General features: G+C 35.3%; 1 protein-coding gene across 1 annotated transcript; it reads right to left on the bottom strand.

The window, feature by feature from the left end:
* Positions 1–1,095: 1,095 nt before the first annotated feature.
* On the bottom strand, positions 1,096–12,051 carry LOC137090610 (synaptosomal-associated protein 23-like). Its single transcript, XM_067454566.1, has 7 exons — positions 11,932–12,051; positions 11,550–11,591; positions 8,471–8,519; positions 6,138–6,249; positions 5,241–5,393; positions 4,963–5,104; positions 1,096–2,044 (listed from the first exon to the last, which is right to left on the bottom strand). The coding sequence occupies exons 1-7, from the start codon at positions 11,986–11,988 to the stop codon at positions 1,973–1,975; spliced, it is 627 nt and encodes a 208-aa protein (XP_067310667.1). The 5' UTR covers positions 11,989–12,051; the 3' UTR covers positions 1,096–1,972.
* Positions 12,052–12,440: the final 389 nt, after the last annotated feature.

The raw sequence follows: 12,440 nt of genomic DNA, 5'->3' as shown, positions 1-12,440 counted from the left end.
GAACAATTTTAATTTATAAACTCAAGCCTTCTCTCTAAAAACGTTTACTATGATTGACTAAATTTTAAAGCAGTGAAATCGTTTAAATACACCATATGAGCTAAAAAAAAACAAAACAAAAAACATATGAGCTATTTACAAATAAAATTTAGATTTTTTTTTCTTTCTGGAAACAACACTTAAAAAACAACAATTATGTAACACTGAAAGCAACAGAGAAAATAAATAAATAAAAATAACAATGTCCATGTTATTACCATTTCACAAACTTAATTCCTATCGACCTGCTCATTCAGAACAGCGCTCGTGGATCAATTTGTCGAGACTGTTTCGCACATAGAGCGGAAAGGGCTTAAATGAAGCGCATTTGGCACTAGATAAAAATATATTAGAGGATGTAGCACTTAAAGATCATTACTGTAAATTACACTGAGCCCTTGTGATGTAAACCCCTCTATTGTTATGCGCTGCTGCTCACTTTAAACTGCGGAAAGCTCAAATGGGCGCAATTTTCTTTTTTTAATTCATAAACATTTAGGGAGGGTGGAAATAAGACTTTTAAAAGAAATAATAGCACACTATATCTTAAAACGGTGGTTCTCAACCTGTTTGAATCCAGGTCCATTGTCTAAGATGATATTCAAAGACCTCCAAAGATATTTCTGGTACTTCTATACTTCTTACACATTCAATTCCTTCATATCTCAATGTTTTGGTTTTACATTAAAAGTATGTTGTTGAATGTCTTAATAAAAATAAGAAATATGATGTCAGCTAAGGAGACGTTGATTTATAGTTCATTTAAAGCTTGTTTTGTCTTAAATCATAAGTCAACTTGAGGGCCCCTTGAAAGTCTGCTGAGGCCCCCTAGTGGGCACTGTCCAAGTGGTTGAAAACCACTTAAAAGGTAAGAGCCTTTAACATAACTTCATTCATATTGTTAAGAGACTGTTCACATTTTAGTTTTGATGTCCTTGAATTGCTTAACGACCATAGGAAAGAACAAGCACTGTAAACCGAATACTACCGATCGCAAAATCCAATGTGATTTATTTTTTAAGAAAACTTATTTTTGTGGTAAACTCCATATATAAGCTATATTTAATTCATATGCCTACATAATGCCTTTTTGCATACAATTGAGGTTCCCCTGAAGGAGGAGATTGAATACTAAACTCACTACTGTGAGTTGCACATTGGTTGATCCTGTTTTGGCATGTGTCAGACTGCTTGATATAGGCCTACCAAGACAGAAACAAGCTCTGCTGCACTTAGCCACAGAAAATCATGTGGTAGGCCGAATAACAACACTACAAAACATAACCCAAAAAAATGTTCTCATGTGATGAGAAAAGCACAATCAATAAAAACTGGTGTTAGAACTCATGTATGAGTCAGAGTGTAATAAACTGCAGAGAAAACAGACTAAAAATACCTCAAGTACACAATTCATCAATTCATTTAAGTATACAAAAAAGCCTGCAAGCAAAAGTTGGCATGTGAGTTTATAGGGCCCTTGACAAGATTGTTAAAATGCCCTCTACTGTTGTAAAAAATGAAATATTCTAAAAAAAACAAATTGGCAAATCAAAAGGCAATTCTTCATTTGCATTCCTTCACCTCACATTTTTGAGAAAAAAACAATTATATAAAAATGGTTGCTAGAAAGACACGATAGGTTTTTAATGGTTCTGTTCTGCTTCCATATGATATAATCAGTTCTGGGGAAATTCTCCTATATAAGTAAAGTAAATGTGCTTTTAGAGGCCTCCATTTTAGGAAGCACTTTTTGTGGTTGGATTTCAAAATAGTCCAACAGCAACCTCTGCTGGTCATTTCGACACAAAGTCCAGAGAAAATACAAAGTACATCATAAAGGGATTATGAAATAAATTCCCCTCCCTCTTGCAGTGACATCTCTTCTCCTCTCTGATGATGTGTTTACTGGAGCGAGGGTGGGACAATCTGTCACTCACAGGAGATCACAGGAATTGTGGGATAGTTGTTTGTCTGCAGCAAAAACATCATGAGAAATATCTGTAACCTGCAAAAAAACAAAACGACAGCAGTACAGGAGTCAGTTGACATATTGGTCTAAAATCCATCCATCCATCTATCCATCCATCCATACCAAGTTTTCAAAGCTTTCTGAGTTCTAAATCTTACAATTTTATAATTATATTTTTTTGTTTATATTGTATGTGTTATATCTGCAGTCCGTTATAACTTTTTTGAGGTTAAAAATGATCCAAAATACATTTTGAGGAAGCACATAACCTGCCAGTGTTCAGAACTACCTAAGCTCGATTTGCAAAGGTATGCTTGTAATAATGCTTTTAATTCCAGTGGAACTGGTGTTTTTCCCCATAGCTGGTCAGAACAAAAGTGGATGTTAGCTACTTGGTAGTTACTAAATTGGTCAGATTACATTTTCCAGTGAAAATTCTTATGTTGGTCATCCTTTCAGAAAGTAGAATTTGTGTTTCGGAATGACAGTATCCACACCGGCGCGGTGACTGACAGCCGCACATTCTCCTCAAAACATTGGATTCATCCACACTGTGCCGTGCCAAGGTAGCCTAAGAAATCTAAACGCACACTAGCGGCAGCAAATCTAATCTGCCGCGAGTATCTAACAACTCTCAATACATGTCTGAGCTGTAAAAAACAAACTCTGGTCGGCCAATCACATCGTGTATAGAGTCGGTGGGCGGGGCTTAACATAATAACGTCCGAGTTGCGCTTGCGTGCTACTAGTAAACACAGAAGCTGTCGAACGGCGGTCTTTCAAATCAGCTTTGACCGCGACTCTGGAAGACTTGGAGTTAAGCTTTTCTCTGAGAAAAGAACAAAGAACGGCACTGAAGTCATTCTTAAGAAGGGAAGATGTGTTCGGAGTTTTGCCGACCGGATACTATCATTGAGCTTCGATTCACGTTGCTCTGGTTGGTTGTAGCGCTATCCTATCGCGTGCAGAAGGAGTTTGAAAGACAACCGTTTATCCCGCCCCTCGGATTGATCCCTGTCAATAGCTGCATTTCCATTACAAGTTTGCGAAAAACTTTTGCGATATTTCTTAAATGTCGATAAAAAAATATTGCGAAATGACAACGTTTCCATAGCTGCAGTTATGCGACTAAAACGTATTATTTTCCTCTCGCGATATGTGATTCCAAAATGATGGTACTTGGTAGGTTTGTATGACCCATCCACCCCACTAGCCATTATTTTTATTGGAAGGAGACGTGCATGTTATCCAAGCATTAATGGCAAGGAAAGCCCCTTGTTACTTAAGCGGCATGGAGGTGTGTGTGTGTGTGTCAGATCTGCTTCAAGGTCTTCATGATAATGTGGCATTTCTGTGTTTAGAATCAGTATTCCTGTAATTCTATTGTCTTTTATGAGTTTAATAAAGAATTCTATCTCGTCTTCTCTCCAAACAAACTATCATCTGTAAAGAATGAAAGACTTTTACACGCGCCAGGTTGACGCATGTAGAGAAGAGCCAAATGTTTGAATTCGCATGGTAACTCAAATGTTTTTTTTTTTGTTTTTTTTTACTTTCGTTATTTTGGCTAGACATTTCATTTGTTGGACATATGAACTGAATTTAAAAATGCTTTGGAAAAGAAAAAAATGCCATTTAATAAACTTTTTTTTTTTATGAAGACAGCGTTTGGAGTGAGTGCATGCAAAATAATTAGTTCCCTGAGTCCACAAATAAAGTAGACAGTTTATAGTTTATAATTATGTCTTGAACTTATCTGTATAGCTAAAAATGGCAGAGTACTGCGAGTTGTTTCCGCTGTCCTAAAGGAAGAAGGAAAAAATGAGAAAACAGAAAACAGCCTAACTATGAAACTAAATAGGCTACGTTCAGGCCTAAACATTAGCTTGTAATATTATTATTTTAATTTATATGTTGATTATGAAAAGTGAGCAGCATGAGTAAGACATAAGATTCGCAATATGTTTGAGATGGGGAGTCGCATGATTTTGACCACTTCGAGTTTTATTTTCTAGAAAGTCTTTCTTAAAAAAATGATTTAGTTTTGTATAAATTGTATTTTTATTTTAATCAATATTTCATCAATTAATTGCCAATAAATTAATTATACAATAAATTGTATATTAAATAAGAAACAAACCAAGATCATCTGGAATGACGTGTGTAGCTGGCCTGTTTCCTCTGCCTTTGAATAAGGCTGAAACTATAGCTCTGTCTGTTTTAATACATTTCTTGAATATACGTCTTAATAGTAGGCCTATATATAGGCTAGATATATTATTTGTGGCTGCACCGGGGTCCGTCATTACTAGGTTAAAGTTACGCCCCTGTCCTTATTAAGAGAAAATATATGTAATTTTAACTACATTATATCTTGTTAAGTTTTTATTACGACACAATTGAGTGGAAAATATAATAGGCTATATAGGCCCTATGTTGCAGCAATGCTTCACCGCACCTGTAAATGCGAAAAAAACGTTTCCATTGCAGTTTTGCGAAAATGTCCTTTTTCGAATTGCGTGAAAAACCACCTCATGAGATCGTAAAAACTTTTTTGCGATATATAGGAGTTTTTACGAAATTGGCGCGTTTCCATTGGGTGTATTTTCAATTCGCAATTACAATTTTGTGCATTTTGAAGGGTAATGGAAACGCGGTTAATGGTGAGTTTCCAAGACCAAACATCCTGATGTGGGTCTGGCTTGTCAGACTAGTGCCAAGGCACAATAATTTATAATTCCACAAATAACTGCAATTGCAGATTTCAAACAGAGATGCGACAAAGAGGAAAAACTACGGACTGCAGCTTTAACTTAATTAACATAAACTTAAGTATAGAAAATAGATGTTGTCACCAGAGTTTACGTATATTGCCAGCCTCATCTAATTCTCTAGTGCCACAAATGCACTTTACCTCCATGAATCACCTCCGGATCTAATAGGAGTAACTTTACCTCATTAGTGATGTCCTCAATAGTTTGGTTCTGATCGCTGATCTTCTTGCCCATTTCCACCGCCATGATCTTTAGAATCCCAATGTTGGTGTCCACTATCTCCAGATTCTCTTCCATCTCATCTTGCTCATCATTTGTTATTCTTGCAGAAAGAAAACCATGAATGTTCCAGCTATGACCTTTACACATTTATTAGATAAACATACGTATGTCTAAATATAAACTAACAGCTTATGCCATATGGCAATGCATAACACAGATATATCTCTATATCTCACCTACTGTTGTAAAGGCCGGATGAGGCTGCTGACCTAGCAGAAACAGCCTGCCCACTGCGGATGGCAGTCTGTTGGCTGGTCACCACATTCCGCTTACTTTTCTTTAGTTCCTTACCCTGCTCATATCTCCTGTCACTCTTGATGGACTTCACTCTGAAAAACAAGTCATTCAGATCCAAAGAAATAGATCAAATATAAGCGCTGATGTGAAAACCACAAACTAAAAGTGCCAGTTTCGTTTATTTTTATCCCTGATGAAAATGTCTGATTATACCAGCTTAGTGTTGGTTTGGTGCTGATCTAGGTAGTGGATCAGTATAGCTTATTCACCAACAAAATGTGATTGATTAAACATTTGACCAGAATGGTCTTTCCTGGTTGACCAAGCAAGTCAAATAGACCAGAATCTCACTTTGGGGAATTGCATCCAAAATATAACATTTGTTGTTCTTCATACATGAAGTCAACTTTATTTCTGACTAATAAGCATGGAAAAGATGTAGCCAAGATTTTGAATAACTGTTTATAGTTGGACTATTTTAGAGTGGCCCAGTACCTGTGTGACTCATACACATACACACACACAGAGAGAGAGAGAGAGAGAGAGAGAGAGAGAGAGAGAGAGAGAGAGAGAGAGAGAGAGAGAGAGAGAGAGAGAGAGAGAGAGAGAGAGAGAGAGAGAGAGAGAGAGAGAGAGAGAGAGAGAGAGAGAGAGAGAGAGAGAGAGAGAGAGAGAAAGAGAGATTTGGTATTGGTATTTGGTATTTCCAATATTAATCCATATTATTATTCCTCAGTGTCTTACTTCTTAATTGTGTTCTATTCTGACAAGAAATGTAGTCGAAATAATTCAAATTTAAAACTCATTCATATAATAAGGTATATGCTCTAACTAACCTATTCCGTGGCCACAGGCCACAGCATTTGGACAGTTCGTTCACGTTTTTTCGAGCCCGTTTCATCTCCTGCTCAATCTGGCCCACTTCATGTTTCACATTCCTTAGTTTTTCTGAGATAAAGAGAATAAATCGCCGGTCAGTTTTCCTTTTTTAGTAGTATAGTGATGCATGAAGCACTTTCCAACCAAGCAGCTTTCTTTTACCCAGCACATAAAATTAGCATAAACAACCTGACCCCAGTGCAGGATTTTTTTTTTGTCTTCATACAAAAATTACAAGGACTGGATTTTGAATGCGAAAACTTGCCAAGCACTGGAGAATGTGATTGCACCTTAAAGGGATAGTTCATCCAAAAATGAAAACGTGATGTTTATCTGCTTACCTTACCTCCAGTGCATCTAAGATGTAGGTGTGTTTGTTTCTTCAGTAGAACACAAATGAAGATTTTTAACTTCAACCATTGCAGTCTGCCAATCATTATGCATGTGAATGGGTAACAACTCTATAAGAGTAAAAAAAAAAATGCTTAGACAACATGCACAAAAACCCTGCTGCTCGTGACGACCGAATAGTATTTATGTTATGTTTTACCTCCTATCCAGATGAATCTCATCTAGTGTTCCCATCCGCTATTACTTCCGTCGGGTAAGTTCAAACTGGCGCGATCATACCATGACCATACCAGGCGGAAGTAATGACAGATGGGAACACTAGAGGAAATTCGTCTGGTTACGAGGTAATTTTTTTTTTACATAAATACTGTTCAGTTTTTCACAGAAACCTATCGGTTCGTGTCTTAAGACATCAATGTGTTGTCACGAGCAGCAGGGTTTTTGTGCATGTTGTCTAAGCATGTTTTTTTTTTACCCATTTACATGCATTATGACTGGCAGACTGGAATTTAAAAAAATCTTAATTTGTGTTCTACTGAAGAAACAAACACAACTACATTTTGGATGCACTGGGGATAAGCAGATAAACATCACGTTTTCATTTTTGGGTGAACTATCCCTTTGGGCTGGGTAGGTGATTTTTGAAAGTCTCTTCACACCCTGACAGCAAACACTAAGTTAAAGCAGCAGCCTGTAACTTTCAGCAGTCTAAAACCAATTTTTAAGAAAGTACATAACCAGCCAGTGTTCAAAACTACCTTCCTTTTATTCGTCTGATTCACAACGTTAAGTTTGTAATAATGTGTTTGTGTGGTACTGGTAGCTTTCCACAGGAAATTTGAGCATGCTGCCATTTATCGTTGCGTCATTACGTCACATCTGTATACATGGAGTCCCAGATAGTACACTGTAAAAAATGTTTGGTGGTTTTTGTTGGTTTAACTTAAAAAAGTAAGTAACCTGGTTGCCTTAAAGTTTTGAGTTTATTGAAATTAAAAATGTGAGTTGATACAATGAAGGAAATTTGCTTAATAAATAGAAACTCAAAATATTATTGTATCTGAACCACATAAAAAATGTGATATATCATGAAAATAGCACTATTTGACATGTTTCACTGCGTCATCAGAAATAACACACTCATAATTACCCAATATGCTTACAAAATCTTTTAATAATATTTTAATAAAGGCTGTCGAATCTCAAAAAATGTTCATTGTATTAACTCAAAATTTTAATTTCAATGAACTCAAAATTTTAAGGCAACCAGGTAACTTTTATTCTAAATAATTTTTTACAGTGTAGTAGTATCGCATGTGAGGATGCTGCTGGATCATTTATTGCATTTTCTCACAGAAGCTGGAATAATTAAACTTATCGTTTGATAGTGGATTGTAGTCTAGAAAGTTCCAAAGGACAATCATAAGTAAGAACTGGAGATTCACCCGAAAGCAAAAGCAAAAGATTAGACTGTACAGCAATTGTATTTAAAATTCTACAGGTAACGCTAATACACACTAAATACACATAGGCACGCAATAATAATTTGCATGGTTTGATGTGAGCTAAGCGATTATTAGGTTTAATCACCGCTGGCAGTGCAATTTATTGTAATTTCTTAGTTGGTCTGAACAAAAATGGCAGACATATTTGTTGAGTCTAATGACATTTTCCTGTGAAAATTCTTATTTTGTTCATACTTCCAAGATGTAGAATCTGTGATTCCGAAGTACAGTATCCACACCGATGTGGTGACTGACAGCCAGTCAGCCACACATACTCCCCAAAACATTAGATTCATCCGCGCTGAGGAGCCGTGAAGATGCACAACCCATGTAAAGACGATAATTCCACAAATAACGGCAAATGCAGGTTTTAAATGGAGATGGCGACAAAGAGGCAAAACTAACGGACTGTTGTATTGAGATTACAGACTCACCTCCCTGCTCATCCAGCATAGCAGTTGTTTTGCCCCCAACGTTTATAGTCTGCAAATACACACATGCTTCAAGGTCAACGTAAAGCAATGAGCAAATTGTGATTGTTCTGAGCATTTTTACATTTCAAATACCAGTATGTTATTTGAGATATGCTTTTAAGGAGCATCCATGTCATTGGTTTAACGGTAACACTTTACAATAACAGGACATGAATAATCATGTATTAATATATGAATTAATATAGCCTAGAAATCTAGACACACCCTAGCGGCAGCAAATCTAATCTGTCTTTGAGTGTCGTCTAGCGACTCTCAATACACTTCTGAACTGTAAACCCCAAACTCAGGTCGGGCCAATCACATCGTGTATAGAGTCGGTGGGCTTAACATAATGACGACGGCCGAGTTGCGCTCGTGCTTCTAGTAAACACAGAAACTGGCGAACGGTGGTCTTTTGAATCAGCTTTGACCGCGACTCTGGAAGACTTGGAGTTAAGCTTTTCTCTGAGAATTTTAAGTCATTCTTAAAAACGGAAGATGTGTTCGGAGTTTAGCCGACCGGATACGGCGAATGTTTAATCTATCAACAAGCTCTGTTTCACCTTCGTTGCTCTGGCTGGTGGTAGCGCTATCCTATCGCGTGCAGAGGGAGTTTGAAAGACAACCGTTTATCCCGCCCCTCAGATTGAGCTGTCAATGGTGAGTTTCCAGACCAAACATCTTGATGTGGAAGTCCATACCATACATGGACTCATGATCAGTTAAGACATGAACTAATCATGAACAAATGAGGAGCTATCCTTAATTAAGACACGAGTCATAATGATTCATGCATGAATACAGTGAAAAAAACTTTTCTCAAGATAATGCTTGTTTATGAACACTTTGTCAAAACATTTGCTGGGTAGTGAGGGACATTTTAGCTCTTAGAATATATAGATATTACAATAATTATGCATTTAAAACACGTATTAATTGAGATGAGAATGTACGGTAACAGGGTGGACATTTGGCCTTTGCATGTGTGAAGAATTTGGTCAAAATTATTAAACAATAATATCCTGAGCTGGACCGATATATTTTTATTGTAGTGTAACAAGCCAATTTTCAGATAAAATTATAAAATCATGGAAATTGAAAAAATTTGAAAAATTTAATAGAATGTTACCAAGCTGAAATGGCACCGAATAGTATATGACCCAGCAGCATTAATAGTAATTAAAAGTAGTCCATATGTGACATCAGTTGGTTAATTAGAATCTCTTGAAGCATTGAAAATACATTTTGGTCCAAAAATAACAAAAACTATGACTTTATTCAGCATTGTCTTCTCTTCCGCGTTTGTGTTCAATCCTCAAAAAAAGATTCAAGTGACATTTGCGATCCGAATCATGAATCAGTACGCTGATTCATAACCGTTTGAATCTTTTTTTTGAGGATTGAAAACAAACAGGGAAGAGAAGACAATGCTGAATAAAGTCGTAGTTTTTGTTATTTTTGGACCAAAATGTATTTTCAATGCTTCGAGATTCTAATTAACTAACTGATGTCTCATATGGAATACTTTGAGGATGTTTTTATTCCCTTTCTGGACATGGACAGTATAGTGTGCATACACTTGGATACGCTCTCGGACTAAATATAAAATATATTAAACTGTGTTCCGAAGATGAACGGAGGTCTTACAGGTGTGGAACGACATTAGGGTGAGTCATTAATGACATAAATTTCATTTTTGGGTGAACTAACCCTTAAATGTCAGTTATGCCACTGTTGGCTGCTGATGTTTAGTTGAACCATACATGGTTAATTCTACAGTTATTGTAAATTACAATGAATGTACCTTAACTACTAATCAGTTGATGTGAAGATTACTGATTTAATGGTTCATTGTAAATGTTGACATAAACTGTTCAACTTTATTGTATTTGTGTGATTTGTGATAAATGTATTTGATGCAGAGAAAATTATTAAATTTATTTGGTAACACTTTAAAAAAGCAACCTTTACGTAATAATAGTGAGTAATTCATAATTAATTCAACTAAGTAATTTAAAATGTGAAATGGACAGACATTATAAAATCTACTTAATTACTTCATAACAGTAAATATTACAGATTTATAAAATATACCTGATATTTTCACAACAGTTAAGTTCCTTTTAAAATTAAATTTACTTGATTACTTTTAATAAATACAACATGCTAAGTTAAATATAATTAAGCTTTACTTAATGTCTTTGCAAATGTTACGTTCATAGTTAAGTACATTTTACTTGATACTGGCAAGTAAGTTGTACTTGATATCACAGCAGTACATTTTACTAAGAAAAACTGAGTGCAAATTACAAAGATTTTATCAAGTAAATCCTACAAGTTTTTTTAATTTTTTTTATCAGTGCAGTTAAGAGAACAGAGGTACCGTATCATCATGGCCTATGTCTGGGTGGAGAGAGAACTGTACAGATCCCAGCAGACATTCCATCCCTCCCGGACTTAACTGCTTGTTTCCTGTTTGGTTATTTTTTGGGGACTGATTCCTCAGATTATAAGCTTTATAAACGATTATAACCAGATTATAACCGTTATAAGTCACAGGTTAAGTTGGAAAGAGATCACAAAACAGACTGTGACCTTTTGAGATAAATATAGCAGATTTAGATGATCAATGAAAGTAATGAAAAATAATCTTGGCTTTCAGCAATATTTATGATGAAGCTTCTGATAAAAATTGTTTAAATTATGACAATAATCCATTTGAAAATGTATTTCAAAGTCAAAATATCTGTTATTTTTTCTTAGAGACCCTGTTTAATTTAGTTTACCCATACTTGTTAATTAATGCATTAATTACCAAACATGTACTAACATGTATTAATGCTGCTGTATTCATGCATGAATCATTATGACTCGTGTCTTAATTAAGGATAGCTTCTCATTTGTTCATGATTAGTTCATATCTTAACTGATCATGAGTTCATGTTGAATTAACTATTAATTCATGCATTAATACATGATTATTCATGTCCTGTTATTGTAAAGTGTTACCGGTTTAACTGGTTGAAATAAGACAACTTACCTCCTGTGTCATTTGTACCATTCTTCTACAGCTATTAGCTGACTGAAAAACAAATACAAAGAAACATAGTCCAACATTACTGTAGTATAATAATACATTTATTATGCTAAACTCATTTTATCAATACTTCCAATAAACTGTGATTTTCCAAAACCAGTTTCTTTCTCACTAAACCACATTTGACCTGGAAAATGACAAGTACTAAACAAATGAGAACAAAAGAGAAAGATTAGTCAAAGAAGGAGTTTTTATCTCTGATTTAGAGAAATAAAATGCTGCTTTCATATAAGCTGGGAATTTTACAGGAACAGAAACGGCACCTAATAAAAAAACAAGAGGATATAAAAGAAGATTATGATCTTTCATGGTATCGCAAACCTACCTCATCTGTTAAACGTTTGGCTTTAATTGAGATCTCATCCACTAACATGTCTGCCATCCTGCGGGATTGATTGGGATTCTGCTGGCACAAAACTTTACATACACTCTGGGAAAAGTAGAAGTCAAATTGCAAATATGTTTTTTTTTTTTTTTTTATAAAATATAAATCTGTTATGCTCTATTGCCCTTTTTTTAATGAACTTCTTTTTCTTTCCATTTTCCCAGGTTTTGTATTTCTTTTTGGAAATTATTAATCATAGGACTCACTGATCTGAGTTTATTCACCTCAGTTTAAGAATGAAAAAGTATACTCACGCTTAGGCCTACCCAGATTAAAAAAACAACATAAACTCAGATCAATAAAGGCTTTTCAACAGCACAAAGGATAAATCAAACTAAATATGCTTTCAAGCACAGCAGAATTTTAACAAAATTGCAAGTAAAAGTGAGAGTTATCTATAAACTACAGTATTTTGTGCCTCTACTATAGTTAATGTAGCTACATTTTCT

The sequence above is a fragment of the Pseudorasbora parva genome, chromosome 10 (assembly GCF_024679245.1).
Source record: "Pseudorasbora parva isolate DD20220531a chromosome 10, ASM2467924v1, whole genome shotgun sequence".
In the NCBI taxonomy this organism is placed as follows: Eukaryota; Metazoa; Chordata; class Actinopteri; order Cypriniformes; family Gobionidae; genus Pseudorasbora; species Pseudorasbora parva.
Note: the sequence above shows the minus strand (reverse complement) of the source record. Positions and strands in the feature narration are given on the sequence as shown.

Excerpts from the sequence above, each read along its gene's own strand:
- LOC137090610 (XM_067454566.1), bottom strand. The coding sequence starts at position 11,988 with ATGGCAGACATGTTAGTGGATGAGATCTCAATTAAAGCCAAACGTTTA. Across the intron at positions 6,250-8,470 it reads TATGCTGGATGAGCAGGGAG|AAAAACTAAGGAATGTGAAA; the intron begins GTGAGTCTGTAA and ends TCTTTATCTCAG. Across the intron at positions 5,105-5,240 it reads TCCGGCCTTTACAACAGTAG|AATAACAAATGATGAGCAAG; the intron begins GTGAGATATAGA and ends TCTTTCTGCAAG.